This window comes from Diachasmimorpha longicaudata, chromosome 16, assembly GCF_034640455.1.
Source record: "Diachasmimorpha longicaudata isolate KC_UGA_2023 chromosome 16, iyDiaLong2, whole genome shotgun sequence".
Lineage (NCBI taxonomy): Eukaryota > Metazoa > Arthropoda > Insecta > Hymenoptera > Braconidae > Diachasmimorpha > Diachasmimorpha longicaudata.
The window spans coordinates 2,011,179-2,030,532 of NC_087240.1; the positions used below are offsets into that span (position 1 = coordinate 2,011,179).

At 37.9% G+C, this 19,354-nt stretch overlaps 1 protein-coding gene across 1 annotated transcript in view; it reads left to right on the top strand.

The window, feature by feature from the left end:
• LOC135169875 (neuropeptides capa receptor-like) overlaps positions 1-19,354 on the top strand; it is a 41,457-nt gene that overhangs the window by 19,114 nt on the left and 2,989 nt on the right. Inside the window, exons 2-4 of the mRNA XM_064135260.1 lie at positions 11,199-11,289; positions 13,927-14,126; positions 14,212-14,457. Of these exons, the coding sequence (XP_063991330.1) occupies positions 11,199-11,289; positions 13,927-14,126; positions 14,212-14,457 (537 nt within the window). The remainder of the gene's footprint in view (positions 1-11,198; positions 11,290-13,926; positions 14,127-14,211; positions 14,458-19,354) is intronic.

The following is a 19,354-nucleotide window of genomic DNA, read 5'->3' on the forward strand; positions in this document are numbered from 1 at the left end:
TAATTGTTTTTCTCAGTATGTCATACTATCCAACTTTACAATCACGGCATCAATTTGTGATCGTCGTTTGATTAGATTTCACTCGATCACACACATCTGACTCCAGACTGATCTATTTGTGATCTAACTCCAGATGACCTGGATGGAATTTCCACTTCAGTATCTTACCAAGTTCATCATCGGTTTCACCCTCCGAAATTGCGTACGGGAGCGCAATATTCTTCTGTCATTTCATTTTCCTTCCTAAAATATCTTCTGTCACCGTTCTACTTTCTCCCTATTTTCTTCGACTTACAAGCAATCTTGCTGTTCCATCATCCCCTATTTCACCCTCGTTCTCAATTTCTTCATCACTTTGTCTGTCATCCCTCATCTCACAATCTCTGTCGTCCTCAATGCTACGTTCGACGAGCCCCTTCTTCAGCATCGCTCGCTTCATCCAGTGTCTTTCCCCCTAATAAATTCGATTCAAAATGCTTCGTAATCGTCTTAGCTGACAGACGTGATAATTTTGCTCCTCCAGATGAATAGTTGATTGTTTCAAAATAACTTTTTTCATCTGGAAGAATGAATCTTTATCCGTGGGAACTCGCAGTTGAAGTTTGAAAAGTTATTTTTTTCTTCTTATGATTTCACTTGTACTTATTGAATTTTGGTTTTTCCCGAAGACAAAATTCACTCGTTCTAGAGTTTTTACATTTTTGGATTAAGGAGAAGGTTTTAGAACTAAATTGTCGTGGGGGCCTTCGGGACTTTTTATTACTGAGCTTTTCCCAGACTTTTTCCGAAACACATCTGGTGACCAGACATGGTCACGATAAAATTTTTTCTGTACAGTTTCAGGAGTGCTACATTTATTATCCTCTCTGAGTGGAGGTGAACCGGGGTCTCACTAGCGGTTTGGGTACTAGTCTCTTGTAAGATTTCGTAGTGTACAGTGCCTTCTTAACTAGTAGAGTCCAAGTGTTATATGTGTTAAAATTCAGTATCATAATTTGTGTCAACTCAGGGTTGATACACTCGAGCTACCACATTAATATCACTCGAGATGGGATTTTTCCTCTGAAATCTCTCCGGGTGTTGTTTTGTCACGCGATTAACAAGAACTGCGTGAGAGGAAAGTGAATTGATTAGGGAAACTAATAATCAATTTACACTGACACTGGGCTGCTCAAATCTCTATTTGCTATTTTTTTATTGAACACGGCCTTTCCGTACAATCGATAAGAAACTTAACATTTCATTTCAGCTTTACTTCCAAAAACGAACTGACTCCATCTTTTCTCTTTTCTCCTGAGAGTGTCCGAAGAAAGAGGAGGGAATTTGCTATACAACAATTATTTGCCGTCTCTCTGATTGGTGGGCGAAGAACCTTCGAACTCATTGGTGTGATCTATTGATGATGGGAGTAATGAGGATGTGATTTGAAGAAATGCAGAAATTTCGAAGATATTTATGAACATATTCGACAAATTCCTGGCCAGATCCTTCTGAAAGTGTGTTCAGTGTATGGGTGCTAGTAAAGTTGGGGAGTCTCCCACCATAAATGACGGGTTCGGAGGTTGTTGGTCTTCGCGCGCGATTTTAGGGTTGACAAAAAAAGTAAATTGCTGAAAAGCTGATGAGTTTTGGGGAATACGATTTTTCGCAGATGACCAGCAGCTTTGTCCCAACTACTAAGTCGCGCTTTTCCTTGGAATTGCCGGATGAGACGGATGAAAATGAGGATTCAAATTGCACTTATTGGCCTCCTCTTTCTTCTTTCCAAAATGGAGGGCAATTTAGAATATTTTCCTTTTCTGGAGGATAATAAATCATAATTGAACACAATTAGACCATAAATCTAAATAGAGTTCTTGGAGACGAAATATAATTATTCACAATGTGTTCTTATTTATTTTGTTCCCCATATCCCGACAGTACTCCGCACCAGATTCCATATTACTTCGCGTTCCTACACGTAAGACATGCGGTACGAATGGTACAACGTCAGAGTTTCCGAGCAAGGGGGCAGACGCCCTTCAAGACCCCATTCCTCATTAAATCTTGAATACATAAATACTTTCCACCATTTTGTATAAATTCAACTCTTGCTGTGGTTGTGTGTGTTTATGTATTTCGCTATGGATATTAAACGTTGTAGGAGTTATCTGGTTGTGTTGTAGTGTAGCAACGTCGTAGCGAACTCACTTGTAATTAGTGTTAAACCCATGTGTGAGGGCCGGAGATGACTTGCGCCGTGAAATTCTTCATGAAAAAGATAGCAACGACTGGGTTTCGAACCCTCGGCGTAGAGACCGATTCGGATTACTAAAAGTTAGATTCAACTAAAGTTTTTGTTGTAGAGTTTGTTTATTGTTGAAATTACAGTAATTTGTGTTGAACATTACGAAGTGTGAAATTAACTTCTTAAACATACCTTACATGCTATTTAAATCCTTGTTTTGATGACAAAGTTGGGCCGGTGGGCATCTCACTTATCTGAATTCTATTTTGCAAGTTAGAGAGAAAACAAAGGTTTTTTCGCTATATGAGTTGTTGTCCTAGGACTTGGACTGGTTGGTAAATTTTTTGTACAACTAGATGAAAGAAAAACACATTAACTGTTTTGGTTGATTTAACCAAGTCGGCCATGGTGACCAGCTTATACTGCTCGTGTGCAAGGTGTTATTTAGGTCTTATAATCCCGACCTGTAATCATATTTGAACGAATATAGTCATAGACTGACTCAGATTGTTTGGTTTGGTAATTCAAAATCCTATACGACAATTTACTATGGCCTCACAAGATGTGGAACACCATATGTATTAATTTTCCACATATGGGTAACATATTACGTTAATCGCAATCGCAATTGAAAGGGACTCGTAGTTACAATTCCAGCAGTTATGCTGGGACTTCTCGGGTTTGGAAAGCCCGATATGACTTTTGATAGTCTCATTACAAGGATACGAGAACGGCCAAGCTACCGTATTTTCACTTGACTAGTTTAGAGGTTTTGTTGATAGAAATGCAAGCAGGTTTCCCTTTGAATGAATAATGCGTTGAATCACTTTAACCACTGTTTAATAACACAAGCACTTATTCTAATATACACTAGTCTTACAAAATATCCTTAGTCTTCAATATGTATATTTGATTGACTTGACATCTTAGCTAGGACTTGCTAATGTTTCGCGATGTGAATGCTACAAGTCGTGAGTGTGAACTAAACTCTTCCCTTTTTCTCTCAGAAAAATGGGAAAGGGGGAAAAGGAATTCCCCAATTATCATCTGCTGGGCAGCATACCGAGGGTAAGTGCCTGTGGATAAGAAAAGGGGAAAACGCCTAGGTGCGCGTAGAGGGCGAGTGGTGCACACGTGTTGACCGCCTGCTCGGGCTGAAAAGATGGATCCGGAGAAAAGAGTAAAAAAATGGGAAATTTCTCTAGTCAAGAATTTCTTTTTCAATAACAAACATCTTTGTCAAAATTCCCCCGAACGTGGGCATCTCATCTGTGCCGAGCCAAAGGTTTCAATCACGACGAAATGGTTAAAAGATTGCACGCACATTTCTACGAATATGTTGCGACGCAACATCGATTATGACACATCGAAAAGAAGGGCCAAAATATGGTCCGATAATTTCCATAGGATTCACTCTTCCGTGAATCTTAGGGAATGCGTATAGGTCCGGTTGAAATAGCGGAGCCCACAGTTCTGTGGATTTTATGGGATTAGTTGGTTCCGTTTCTGCTTATTGGATGAAAGGTCGTCCGGAGCAAGTACACCCTTTGTTCTCACCGAACTGCCGAGCTGTTTGAAGTTTTGGGAAGTAGGGAAAATGTTTAATAGATTATGATTTTAAGGTTTCCGTTTCAGCTGATCCCATAAATCCCCGAGGATCGACCAGGAGGAGGTACCGAATACCTGCGGTAATTATCCGAACTCCCATTTTGTTCCGTTGTCAATCGATAGAGGGATTATCGATTTATTATTTTCGCGAGTTAAGCTAAAGCTTCGTGGAAATGACCACAGGGTTATTCTTGGAAGTATATCCTCGCGAGCGCTTTCCCTCTAATCATCATGAGACGATCAGGGGACTCATCAGTCCCGATCCAATTGGCGCAGACCCGGGTAAGAATTGCCAAGCATTGACAATAGGGCCAACCTCGGGTAACTCTAAACTGCCAAGTCTAGTATTTCCAAGCATGAGTCCGGCTGCAACCGATGGTGATGCGAATCTAGGGCCAACGTTGTCTCGATAGATCTCCCTGGAGCCTGGTAGTGAGCCCAGTTCAAGCTTATTGTCAGGTTTGGAACTTTCTAGAGTAGCTCTGGCTTCCATTAGTCATCGCCATGGAGTCATAAAATTATTAAAAATTGATTGAAATCAATTATTTTTTAATTTTATTTAAAACATCAACAATTGTCTTATGTTAATAGTTGATTAATTAAATAAACATCCCCTGCACGACTTAGAGTATGCAATACGATGTTTTTTATACATTATGTTCAAGTGTTTGATAGCAAATTGTTATAAAAATGATGGAAAGGGAAAAATAAAACAAATATGTGTTAATTTTGATTTCCAGTCCATTTAATTTCGAGCCCTGGTTGACGCCAGGCTTTGGTTTAGCTTAAATTGGATCAGGCCTGCTCTATACTGGTGGGCCTCACCCTTGGGACAGGCTAAACTTCCCAAGGTTAATCCAATGTTTCATTCCCAACATATGACACGCTAGGCCCACGTTATGACGCCAGTCTAGAAACAGGCTTGTCTTGGTCCAATTATTAATTCCTACCTGAGGACTTATCCTCAAGTCCCAACTAGGAAAGCAAAGGTTTAGTGGATACTGAGTTTTTCATTGACATTGCCACCCATGATATGAAAAAAATAACCAGAAACGTGAAAATATTCTAGTGAGTTGTTCCTTTTAATTATTCGCTTTGAATGACTTCTTCCAAAGCGCTCTTTCCCACCTCAAGGGGGCTTTGGTGGCTCTTTCCTATCTCACATGGATTTTCACCGAGTACATTCCAAGGTTCTCTAGCTACTTATCCGTTAATGGGGCTTTTTCCGGCTTATTCCGCCTGTGAAAAATCGGATAAGAAGATTTAGTGTATGTAATACGAAGTTTTTTTTTTATAAATTATGTCCAAGTGTTTGATAGCAGATTTTTATAAAAATGTGTTTTGTAAAAACTGTATTTTCAACTTGTCGCATTTCAAGATTCATCCAGTATGATATGAAAAAAAAAAAAAAAAAAAAAAGCGTTGCCGCCTAAGCATCACTAGGTGAAGCTTTCGACTATCCTGTACCTCGCAATTGCATACCAGCATTTGTTTTGTCTCATTCATCAGCTTGCTCTTTTTGCTTTTTTAAGTTTTTCCACATGGATACTGTCAATAATTTGCCTGTGGTGCTTATTTATTCTCGTATCCTCATATGAGAACACGAGTGGACCTACATTTTTAAGTGGGTTCCGAACCACGCATCCAGTATGATAATTACAGCTGATCACTCTTACAGATGATAAAACAAGTATGTGTCAATTTTGTTTTCCAGTCTATTTAATTTAGAGGCCTGATTGACATCAGGCTTTGGTTTAGAGTAGAGTGGATCAGGCCTGCTTTATACTGGTGGGCCTCACCCTTGGGCCAGGCTGAATCTCCCAAGTTGGTCCAATGTTTCACTCCCCCCACATCACATGCTAAGCCCAAGCTATGTAGAAAGAGAGTTGGTTTGTCTTGGTCCAAGCCTGGAAAAGCACTTTTCCAACCCATCGTGATAAAAAATTATTCATCAGAAAAAAAACTGGGGAATTTGTTTCAGGCTTTCTGGCGTCTTAACTTCGGCTTCTAACAAGTCTACTCACTCAACCTTCGATGACATTATCTTAATGACGGAAGCAATAATAAATTCCTACAATTAAATTGTTTGCATCGCCCAGAGGGATAGACTACAAATCAGATAAGAAATGTATTCCTTGTGAATACGAGGAGAATTGTTTCTTAATCGTCTGAGCACGTCAATTGGTAATCAAGATAGAGAATTCGTTATCTGTGAAATGACGTACGTTTGTTTACCTTGCCCGGGTGCACTATGAGCGCCTGTTGTCGGAGTTTACATAATAAATTTTGTATTGTTATCGCCACTTGACATATTCAGATGACTAGAAGATTATTTGCTTCATAATGACAAAGGCTACATTTTCATAGATTCTTTTTTGATTCGTGGTTGATCCATCAGAGTGATATCAATAGTTTAATTGGATATCTTGTTAGATTAGTAGACGTTTCGTATTTTCCCTTGAACAATAATGAAATTGGTTAATTAACATAACGAGACCATTTCGAGATATGAGAAGTTTATATAAACAGGATGAGAATAAGTGTGGGTTTTAAGATTTTTAAGATGAATAGGGAAATAACTTTTAGGATTAATAAATAATGGAATATGGGGGACAGAGAAATAACTTTGAACACAGTGGATTTAATACGTTAATTTAAGTTTATTGAAAATGGCACGAGGAAGAAATGTCTGTTCACTACGACCTGCCACAGCAGACTGAAAATTGGTCAACGAGACCAAAAGAAAAATCGTCATAATGTGACAAAGGATCCCCAGTTCCTTTGCCACATGACCTCATGGCTTATGTTTATGTCTAGTCCCAACATCTCTCTTTATTTTGATACATTTTTGAAACCATAGACTCATAGAAATGAATTCGGAGAAGACTGAGGCTATATTCCAACAATAAAAGACTCTTAGAATTCAGAACAGAGATTTTCTGTCAGTTGAATAAGTCCATTGCGGAACGTAAAGTTTAGGTTATATGTTTATTTTGTTTCTTTTATAGTTTTTCCTAGTGTTGATAACTTAGCGTGGAGTGTTCAGAGGGACTGAGTGACGGTTTTATGACATACGTGCCGTTTTGGGATTTTTGCGTGAGGTCTAGTGGAGACAGAGTGTGCAGACGGATGGACAATAGATGGTTTGTTCGAGTACCGTGAAGAGGGGGAAAGTAGTGATGAAAATAAGAAAGATTTGAAAGAGTTGAGGAGCTAATTCGTTTTGAGTTTTCAGAGAAAAGAGACATATTCTAATCACAGCGCAATTTTACCGTTCATTGAATACTAATGTGCCAAGTTGCTATCTTTTATTATCAAAGTTTTAAATAGCTACTTTTGCATTTATTTATTGGCGATCACCATGATTCTACATACGTTACTGAGATTATTAATGATATTGACTGAAATTCCATTGTTGTATATCCATTATTTTCCTAGAATTGTTTTCCCAAAACTTTATATTTTTCCAAGCATCTGCCAAATAATTCTACTCCCAAAACCTTTCCAAAAACTTTATTACTTTTATTATTTAGTCTTCCAAACTCCAGAAACCTAGCGAATAGTTTTATTATCCTTTTACTACATAACACTCTAAATCGTTTGATTACTCCTCGGTATTTTCTCGTACCTCGGGTCACTAATCGGTACTTTCCCAAATCCTCAATCCCTTGAATTCTTCAAGACGTCATACCTCTCCCTTACTTCCGTAAGTCCAACCCTCAAGGCTCATCCCTCACCTGAATTAGCCAATCACCAACCTTGGGCCTTACTCCCTCCAGTTCTTCTACCCCTTCTATCTACCCTCAGAGGACTCTAACCCCGAGCCCTCTGCTCTCTAGTTTAATCAGAACAATTCGAACACTCTAAGAAGTCAGATCTGTAACCAAGAAAATATCCAAAGAGTATTTTTAAAGTATTATATTTGGCTCTCATAATAAAGATTTCGTGTTAATTTGAAGTTTGACTTTTATCTTCAATCCGGAATCCAACACTATCTTCGAACGAAGTCTAAAGCTCGATTAATAATATATTATGCTGTGTTAAATATCGAATAATAATTCATTTGCTAAAGAGGAGAAGTTGAACGTTGGATTGTGTTCAACTGGTTTCAGTACTTATCTTACTTAAGGCCCGGTTGGAGAGGGTCCCGTGATTATAAATCGCCATCATAAATTAATGATTGAAATAATAGTTTTATTATAATCAAACGTAATTACCAGCCAACGGAAACAATAAACGAAGCGCGGTAATTGGGTTTGGAAACAATGAAGTAATTATTTAATTATTTTGACTAAAATCTGTAATGGCGGTTGGAGGTTATGTCTCGATTTTCAAATAATTCCAACTGGACTTTCAGTGGTCACCTGACTTACCGTCAAAGTAAAATTTTCAATCCCATTATTTTCTGGGAGAAAATCTCTAACATTCGAAAAACGAATTCTTTTGTTCTCAATAATGATCATAGCTTGAGCCTAGTGTGGGATATACTGGGAATGAAACATTGGACGAACCTTGGAAAATTCAGCTTGGCTGAAGGGTGAGGCCCAATATAGGCCCACCAGAATAAAGCAGACCTGATCCCATCGAATCTAAACCAGAGCCTGGTGTCAACCAGGTCTCGAAATTGAATAGAATGGAAATCAAAATTAACACATATTTGTTTTATTTTCCATTTCGAATATTTTTATAAAAATTTGCTATTGTTGAATTTTGGGGTTTTCCCCAAATACAAAGTTCACTCCTTCCAGAGTTTTATATTTAAGACTAGAGAAAATGTCTTATTGGTTAATTGTCGTCATAGCCTTTTCCTTGGGACTGTTTATTACTACACTTTTCCAAAGGGATTTCCCCAGAACCATCTCGTGACCAGACCTGCTCAAGATGAAATTTCTTAGTGAAGTTTCAGGGGGTGTAAAGTTTATTGCCCTCTCTAACTAGAGGTGAATCGGGGCCTGACTAGTAATTTAGTTTTCAGTCTCTTCTAAGATTTCATAGAGTGTACAGTGTCCTCTTCACAAGTAGAGTCTAAATAATATATTAAAGTTTACTGTTAAAAAATTAACTGTGTGTTTTACATTATTTTGTTCCTCATATTGCAACAGCTATCAAAGACTTGAACATAATGTATAAAAAACGTCTTATTGCATACATTAAGTCGTGCAGGCGATGTTTATTTAAGTAATCAATTTGAAATTAATCAACTATTAATATAAGACAATCGTTGATTGTTTAAATAAAAATAAACAGTAATCAACTCCAATCAATTTTCCATAATTTTATGACTCCATTACTATGAGGAATGCAATGTTCCAAACCTGACAATAAGCTTCAACCAGACTATGAACTAGGATTAATACTGGGCTTCATGACCTTGGTGACCTATCAAAATAATGTTGGCCCTAGATTCGCATCACCATCGGTTGGAGCTAGACCCATGTCAGAAAATGCCAGGCTTGGCAATTTAAATTCAATCAAGGTCGGTCCTGTTGTCAATCCTTGGCAGTTCCTAACGAGGCCCTTTTCGCGAAAGTGATGAAATGGCTTCACATATTAAGAAGAACCATCAAAGTAGAACTTTTCCAGCCACATGTTCCAAAAAATATATACTCACATACATTTTAGTTCTCCATTGAGTTTGTCATTCTTTATTTCCCAATTTACAATTTACAATGTTTGTTTAGACTATACTCAACATACATGCAGCTACATATGAATAAATAAACATGACAGAAATATTTTTAATAGCGTTTTATCTAGAAAAGATGACGCCCTGCCAAGAGTTTGTAAAAAACTGCTGATGAATTCACTAATTGATTTTCAATCGACAAACATAAGTCAATATATCCAGTCGGTTGATGACAAATCCATCGACGATTGATTACCAATCAATTATGAACTCGCCATCAACCTTCAACTAATTGATTGATGCGCCGATTAATCAGCGTTCAACAGCAGATTGAATCGTAGCCAAAAAAGTGGGAATCGTGTCCTTTAGATCTTTTAGATCTGTCTTGTTCCGTCTTCAATTCCTTTTCGTCGCAAAACGCGGACTTTCTTGGGGGCGTTTGGATTTGACCGTCAGAAGCTGGAAAAAACTCAATGAATGGGCACTAGCTGTCTTTGATTTCGATGGAACAAACGAACTGGGTAAACTCTTCGATGCAGAAAACTAGCGAAGAATGAAACCTGGAAGGGTAGAAAGGATAAAGTGAAGGAGCAAACGAAAAGATCAAGAATTAGTCAAGCGGTTCCGGCGGTCTTTTGTGGAGAGAGGTAGATCTAAATGGATAAGTCTGCTGTATACCCCAATATTTCAATTCACATTTTCTGTTTTTTCCTAATCCTCCCGAAAATTCCCCAATTGAATAACCATCCGCGGACATACCTTAAATGAAATTGCCTCCAATAAAGCCTAATCCACTGGGGAATTCCCAAACATTTTAGACCCTACGACAAATGTCTCAAAACCTTCCCCTCTATTTTTTATGCAAATCCTGAGACACATAAAACTGAGGACTCCTTTAATTTTAAGTTAATTTTAATTTGTTACTAACAAGTTAGTTAGTGACAAATTCTTCGTGCTCCAAAATTCTCTGTAGACTCGGTTGTTGATTAACTAGTGTTTCTCAATTAACATATCAGTTTATTTTAAGAATAAATCTATGTTCAAAATTCATTTATTGTGAATTCAGCAAGTCGGTTTTGATTCTAATAAAAAAAAACCTGTCTCCGACGAGTCGGAGACTGTCGGTAGAGCAGTTACCTGTGCTGGTATAGGCTTTTCCTGTAGTTTCCTATGCCATTTCCTCTGTTCGATAGGAGTGTGATTTCTATGCAGTGAAAATCCACAATTAATCGAAGGAGGATCCGTAATATAGGAATCCCGAAAAAAATATTCTCGAAGAAAATATTCCCAAGATAAATCTTAATTTATCATTTTTCAATTTATTTGAAAAATTTTTGGATTTCAAATGAAAATTTCTGAAAAAAGGATTTATTTTTATTAAATTATTCATCACATTCACAGTTTTTAAAAATATAAATTTGAATTTTTACTTTATAAGGGGGGGGGGCTTCGCCCCCCCAGCCCCTACCCACCGGGGCTGCGCCCCGGACCCCGCAAAGGGCGCTGCGGCTCGTGGACCCCTGCTGTCGGTCTGTCACAGAAACCCTTCCACCCCTTACTACATACAAAAAAAAGGGGGGGGGGGGGTTGGCAGGCCCGAAGAGAAAAGGGCAACGAGTACGATATCCGTGACCGGAAGGATATTTTTTATTTATTGACCGAATATAATATTAGAAAAGAAAACCTAAAAATTTCCATAATGTTATTCGTATTAATATCATAATTTTATTATTTCAGGTTTACCCAATGAGCTCAGCAGTATCTGGCAACAGTATCCATGGGCGCTGGGTCTGGGCCTTTGTAAAATCCGAGCTTACGTATCTGAAATGTAAAGAAAGTACACCAAAAGAGATCAGTTGGTTTGAAAGTCCTTTATTCATATCGGCTGGTCAGGATAATATAAAAAAAAAAACTACATATTTCTCTTTCCTAGACAAATGTTTCCATCAAGGCAATATCGCTTTCAATCTAATGTATGTGTCACTGCAACCAAAAAATTAACATGATTTGATTGATTGCCAGTGTCGATGATAATATATATCCTGGTTGTGAACAACGATCAAATTAGGCTCGCATAGCGGAAGCACAGTCGCTACAATATCTATATCCCATGTCTGACCGAACATCGATATTACTACTTATTCCAATACTCCAATCTCGACCGCAAGACGACAATAGTCAGCGACTCAATCATCATCATCATTACTCGACCTGATACCATTCGCGACTGCAAATTGGATATTGATCTTGACATTTATCAATTGATGTTTGAGTAAATTCATGTACCACGGGTTTTACCTGATGATAGGCATATTAGGTTTATAATTGGAAATGAGTAATCGTCCGCTGAACGACACGAAATAATCTAGTTTTTGTTGGGGGTGCATAATGAAATCAATCTTATTTCTCTGGAGTTGTAAATTCCAGAGGTCTGAGTTGATACACTATCAACCTAACTGTTACACGCCGAATAGGTTCCTTGTGTAACTAGTTGAGGAGGTTTTTGAATGGGTTGGAGTGAGCGAGGATGTGCTGGGTGAATATTGGAAGACTTGGATCTGTCGGATCTAAACACTTCACTTGTTTTCACTACCTTTCCGTTTATGCAAAAAAAGGGCGCAGTTGTTAGTAGATGTAACTAGTAAGAGGTTTTAAAATTCAACTAACTAACAATTTCACAATATTAGTCTTATATGCTAAATGGTGGTGGCAATGCCGAAGGAATGAGACTAAAGTTAGAAGTTTTCCCATTGGTGGAAAAATGCAAAGGAGGTGGGAAATAACTATCTTTGAGAAATTGGGAGGTTTTTTCGGTTACGGGAGAGGTGGAAGGGAGCGGCAGCCTTGGGTTCCCTAGGGTAGGTGCAGCCCGTGATGAGGGATTATCGAGACGAACCGATTGGTGCAAATAAACATTATTGCCGTTCGTCATGAAGGTATTGGATAGTCATAAACGACCCAAAAACGTAGAAATATTTGAATAAACGAGTATTAAAATCTGGGAAGAAAATTGAAAATGGGGACGAAGAGTCTTTTATCGCTGTTTCACGAGGAATTTAATTATTTCTAGATTTGGAGAAAATATAAATACCGTAATAAAAGGATTGAGAGGGCAGCTGCACTGAGGATTAAAAATAGTGAATCTAATTTCGATTTATGAATTTATAAAGGCGCAGAAATGCGTTCTCCTTGAATAAAGTAATTTCTGGAACAGCTAATTTGGGAAAAAGAGAAATGAAAGGAAAATGATAAGAAATACCGAAAATTGGAGCTTCTGCGAGATGGCATGCAACAGTTTTCGATGAGTTAAGGATATCCAAGTAGTTACGTCAAGTCACCTATTTTTGCTTAACATTTTCAATAAACTGTGCATTCATCATTATTCATTAATGCTGATTTTTTTATAACAAAGAAGAATAATTGCCGCCCGAATTCTGAAAAATGATTTCAAAATATTTTAAGTAAATGTTTACTTAACTCTCATAACATCATCTAACATTTTTGTGAGACACTAATTTGATGATAGTCATGCACATTAATAACTTATGTCACGTAAGGGAAAATGGAAGGGAACAACTGGATGGAAGACAGCTTTTACGAAAGTGCCAATGGAAAAAAACCTCAAGAGAATTGGGGTCGAACGGTGCTAGACGTCACAAAAAATCGTAACACTGTTATTGTCTATAAATCAATTGTTAATTCAAATATTTGAATCAACAATTGATTTAACAATTGATTGAATTAACAATTGATTGAATTAACAATTGATTGAGGTCTCGGATTCACACCATTCAATATGGGCAGCCGTCAAATCAGAGGCTTTTCAATTCAATTTTTTTCACATATGTGTCTGTAAACTTATATTCTTCAATATTTTCAGAAATTCTTGACAGCCTAACGAAGAAACTTATATACGATTATTCATGTTAATAAGCACTCTCACACAACCAAGAATGAGATTGCTGATAAGAGGACGCTCTTATAGGAATTGTGTCTTATAATTTATTCTTCAGAATTTTTTTTCTAAATAAAAAATCCCATAACTTGGGTTGAAAGCCAATATTGCACTCAAAATAAACGTTTAAACCCCTCCATACGTGTTCAAAGGGACTTTAACGAAATTTTTTTTATAGTATTTAGATCTCCTTAAAATAATAAACAGTTCTTAACAGGTCCACGTTTACACCTACCATTAAACAGAGCTGATTATTTTAGATTTTGTCACAACAAATCCATTTTAACATATGTCTACAGTCAATTTTTTTATATTCGTCTCTCGAGTGAAAGTTTGAACTACAGTTTTAGTCGAAACTTTCACTCGAAAAATTATTTATTTAATTTCCTATTAAATTTAACTAATATTTTTCCACTTAAATAAAAAAATATTTCACTCCAACTCCCATTGAATCTTCCAAAGTTATTAATTAGTAATTCAATATCATTGTTGTTTTTCCCCGTCATCCAGGTCATCTTATGTTTCCGTGCTCACAATAGTCGCATTTTCAATGGAACGTTATTTGGCTATATGCCATCCGCTGCGAACGTATTCAATGAGTGGACCAGAGAGACCAATTATGATTATTCTAGCTGTGTGGTTGATCGCCGTTGTTTCAGCACTTCCGTTCGCAATTTATACCAAAGTCAACTACGTTGAATATCCTCCAGGTAAGAATAACAATGTATCACCTCCTAAGAAAACTTTTAGTAGAAATGAATATTTTTATGATTTTTTTTTTGTTATAAACTCTAGATTCTGGAATTGATTCTGCCAGCTCTGCAATTTGCGCAATGCTCCTTCCTGACATGCCCCATTTTCCATTGTACGAGCTAAGTTCTGTGGTATTTTTTCTCATTCCGATGCTTATTATTCTTATTGTGTATACGAGGATGGGATTGAAAATAAGAAAAAGCACGAGGAATTCACCAACAGGTGAATCTTCCGCACACTGGGATTCTCGTCAGGTTCAATCTAGAAGAAGTATTATCAGAATGCTAAGTAAGTTTTTTTAACCGGCACTTCACACTAAAAAAAAATAATTGAAAATATTGAACGTCAATATTTTTTCTCCAAGTCGTACTCCCTTCTATGCTCTTAGTTTGCCGATCAATGAATTCACTTACATTGGTTTATTGATTGAATTCAAACGACGTTTATTTCAGTAATAATTGTTTATTATTAACTCGTGTGATAATTCTGAATATATGTTGTACAGAGTGTTCACTCGCACAGGGTCGGGACACTGAGGAGGTGATTGTGAGAGTATTGTTGCAATTTTCTGCATTTGTTTCACTGATTTACATTTGAAAAAATCACAATTACATTTAACGGATCTCAAACAATTTTATTTTTAAACCGAAAACTGTATCATTTAAAAACTGAAAACTGAATTTAATTAGATAGAAAATGGAGTGTAACCGGGAGCGGTTTAACTGGTAAACAGATACAGCTGATAGAATATGTGTAGGAACTTAGTCTGATCAACTGGTGACTCAATAATAATTATAGAATTTTTTTTTTCTTATTAAGCATTGTTTGGTTTTATAATGAGTTTCCGGGATGTTTTGGGCCGGATGGGATGGTGGGTGAGGAAGTTCCGGAGATGGCGAATAATTGGCACTTGGTGTGATGAATGTTCCGATTTATTTTCCTTAAATATTATATACACTGTGTGCACTCCGAGGTGTTAAAACTATTCGTTATTTGAATGGACTGTATTTTCCGAGTGTTTAAGTTGCCGATCTAACCCCGTTGGTTATCCGATGGTAGCCAATGATTCCCCGGTGGAATTTCCGTAAGACAAACCGTATGTCTTATCCGAATGCTAGCTGATGGCGTACTGACCATCGTAACGATCCCAAGATCGATCGTGACCTCTCGTTACGATGGTCAAGGGTGATTGACCGCGGGATTTTAAACAAGCATTTTTAAACCTGGTGGGTAACTATAGAATCTTAACACTTGGGTAAAAACTACGGAACTAACTTAACATTAAATAAGACGAAAATCTTTATGTGAACGCACGGACCATGGAGAGATCCTAGAATTTCATTTTCCTTATGATAGGGAGCAGCAATACAATCATTTGAAGGATTAGCAACCAAATTAGGAACCAAATAGGAAATAAAATCATTCGAATAATCAGGACCTGGGAAATACCCGACTATAATGAACGAGTAATAGATGAATTTTATACCCACTAAAATAATTAAAAGATTTAACCCTCAATCAAACAATTTTCGGGGGAAATCCGAGTCGAGTACTAAAAATACAAATTATAATAATTTGATGAGACTATTATGCAATAGAACACAGAGTGATTCAGTTTAAAAAACGCACCACACGAAAAAATCTTATTTCGGGCATGTCCGACCCCTTCCTCCCTGTTTTTTAAATTTTTTCAGAGGACATTTTTACCGGGATATTTTTTCCGGGATTCCACCACACGAATGTCTTAAAAAAGAGTTAAGGTTGTTGGATGGAGAGCAGCAGTCGCAATATTTTTCCATTTGAGCACGAGAATCCTGCTGAACTAAGCGCTTAAATTAGACCGCAAACTTTTACCAAAGTACAGTCCAACGCGCCTCACGCACACACGAGTAGACTACAATATAATCCTATATCCCTACATCTTATCCTAGTGCTATCTTAATAAAATACGGAGAACATCTGTCTATGATATTCGACAGATTATCATTCTTACATTAGGGATTTCCCCATAATTTTTCCCGATACTACAACTCTTTGAAACATTTAATGATAAGCGAATTTTAACTGTCAAGTATTTGAAATCTTTATTTTTTTATTAATTTGTTAATACCAGCAAACTAATAAAGCCGAACAGAAAGAAACGCCTCACGTTTCAATTTCTCCAGATTAGGAACACAATTTTTTGTGTCAATTAAATGAGAATTTAATGTTCCCCAAAGGGTAGAAAATTAAAAACAATTGATAGATCAATTTTCGTCTCGATAACTCGTGATTCGGTGAAGAAAATTGAATTTAAGAAATGAACATCGACATCACATAAAAATCGTTTATCTGTTCGGTTCTGGTCACGGCGCTTTTTCCTTTGTTGAAAAGGACATGCATCACATACCGGTAATACAATTTCTTAGCCTCTATATTTCACAATTTATTACGGCCCACCAGCGCGACCGATACAAACGAGAATTATGCCCAACGATGGCTGAAAATTTGCACTATCAGGTGATATATATTTCAACTATTTTTACTCATTTCCTCATATTGGGCAAAGTTTTGTACCAATATTTATTGAAACTATTGGGATATGGGTAATACTAGATTATGACATGAGGACGATAGATGGAGGATTGTGACGAGGGGCTATTCATTCGTGAAATCACTGTGTCACTTCGGGCTGAAATCATGTTTGAAATCACATGAAATCACATGAAATCTCGTGAAATCGGTCGAAGTTAATTGCAATCAGAGAAATTCTGGGATTTCATCGATTTCAGGTGACTGCAAATGAAATCACATGAAATCAGTGAATTATAAAACTTGTTTATTAGGATTGGTGTTGAGTTTTGTTTATTTGGATGTGTAAGAGTGTGAGGGTTTTGTCAGGATTTAATTATCACTCTAGTGTCTTTAAGATGTCTTTTATCTGATCTATTTTGGTCAGTACAATTTGATGGCTCACGCCGGACTGTTCCACAGTTAGTATCAACCGATACTCGTCAATTCGAACCTGTAGAGGGGGGGGAGGCGATTTTAGGATACTCTCTCGGGAGAGTATACACTTATTATTAGGGATATCGATTTTTCCCCACTACAGTTCGGCTATCCTGACAATAGTTCGCCCCGAACTACATATATATATACACATTTCAAGTTCACATCTTATACATTCTCATACAGTGTCTGGATAAAATTTCGTGAAACACATCTACAAATTTCCACAATAACAAGTTTCGTCAAAATTTTCAAACTTTCATATCAACAAATCCAATAGGTATTATCTCAACTCGGAGACCACAAGTCGCTATCAAAATAAATAATCTTAAGTCATTCTCACTAAATTATTCTAGTTTACAGTTGTAATTAATTATAATTTACATACATCGATTGTTAGTTTTCTTTGGGTTCGTTTTCGAATTTTACCACACTGATCTACCCCAAACAATAACCTAGGTAATTTTTTCAAAATACTCATCGTCCGATGTCGATGCTGCTAGGACTTCTCGCTGCGTGTCTACGTTGTTAACGTGCGATTTTTTTCCTGGACAATCTTTCATCATGTGGCCTAGCTCGCCGCACTTGTAACAGGGCTTCCCTCTCGTCGACAGAACTGGGCAGTGGAATTTCGTATGACCCTGTTTTTTGCAATAATTGCACATCCGAATATCTTCCACCATCGATGGGCCACTGGATCCATCCGTAAGTTCTCTGCGTGTCGACTGCTCGCCTTTATTTCCAGCTGAGGCAGCTAGCCTAGATGTTTCTCTTTTCTGGAGAAAGGTGCGCCCTTTCTGGTCTTCTTCCCTGTGCTCACGCCTCATCGATACCTTCTTGAAGGCCTTGAGCATCTCAGTTTTCGAAGAGAAATTCTGAATCCTGGCCTGACTACGGAGTGCTGGATCCGGTATTCCATCAATCAGGTAGTCAACCAGCTCGTCCTCTGCAACGGCGATGCGGTTAGCAAGCGCCAGCTTGTCCAAATAATATTCGCCAAAAGTTTCAAAGGCCTTCCACTGTCGGGCCTCAAATTTTCGCCTCAGATCAAGTTTCGTTGGTCGGTCGTCGAATACCGACTTCATCTCGTCCAATAACTCCTGCAGATTCATGCCCAAGTGTTCCGGCTTCGAGTGAAACCACTCAAGAGCCCCACCCTTCAGCCGCTGACCGACAATTAGACGCATTGAGAACTCTTCTAGGTTATAATTGGCCTTGAGGAACTCTAACTGCTGCTCCCACTTCCAAAAAGCATCCTGAGCCCCGGTGAATTCAGGTAACATTTCCGAAATTACCTTAATATTCCGAGATGACGATGCTCCGGCTGGTGCACCTTCGTCTCTGTCTCGTGGGGGTTCCCTATGCACGTTGACTCGCAGCAGTTCTAACTCGCGTCGCGCGATTTCCAGTTCTCTCCTCATTAGGTCACGTTCCCTGCGTGCAAGGTCAAGCTCTTGCTGCATAAATTCCTGCCTGCGTTGTTGTTCCTCATTTTCTTCTAAGGCGTCAATCTGCTCCTGATCATCGTCGACCCGTCTCCATTCTCCTTCCGGATCATGCGTCATCAAACGAGTAATCAATTCGTTTTTATTCCCGCTCTGTGGTAAGCCAGCCTTTTGCAATTTACATTTAAGTTCGTTGATCGTAAACACGTGAGCCTCTTGATACACCATTGTGACTATTGTTGACACGAAAGTCTCGACCAAAATTTTAATCCGACGAAGGCCAGTGTTTACCAGTTGACGTTCAAATTTTATTTCCCGTGATACCACCTAATTCAGAGCCCAATTCTAAATAGGATGACCTACTTTCCGCTCTCGTTATTTATCACAGGTGCCTCACAACACGACAATTGGCACACGTAAACAGCGCTACCGTAGAATATTCTGGATTCTATGGATCACGTGGAACCTGGAATGCCGTGAGGTATCACACCAATTCGTCAACTATTTCCTTTAGAAGACAATTTCTTCAAGGTCAAATCTACGTATAACGTGGAAATTATCCACCCAATATTCAAATTCTTCGTACTGACCACTCAAAATTCACAAATCCCGACGATGGTCTCCCACTCCAAATAACTGTAGCCAAAGTTCCCAGTGGAGGACGCGTCGTCTCAAAAAACTCGTGATCGGTACCCAAATCCAGTTATAACGTGGAAATCATCCACTCAATATTCAAATTCTTCGTACTGACC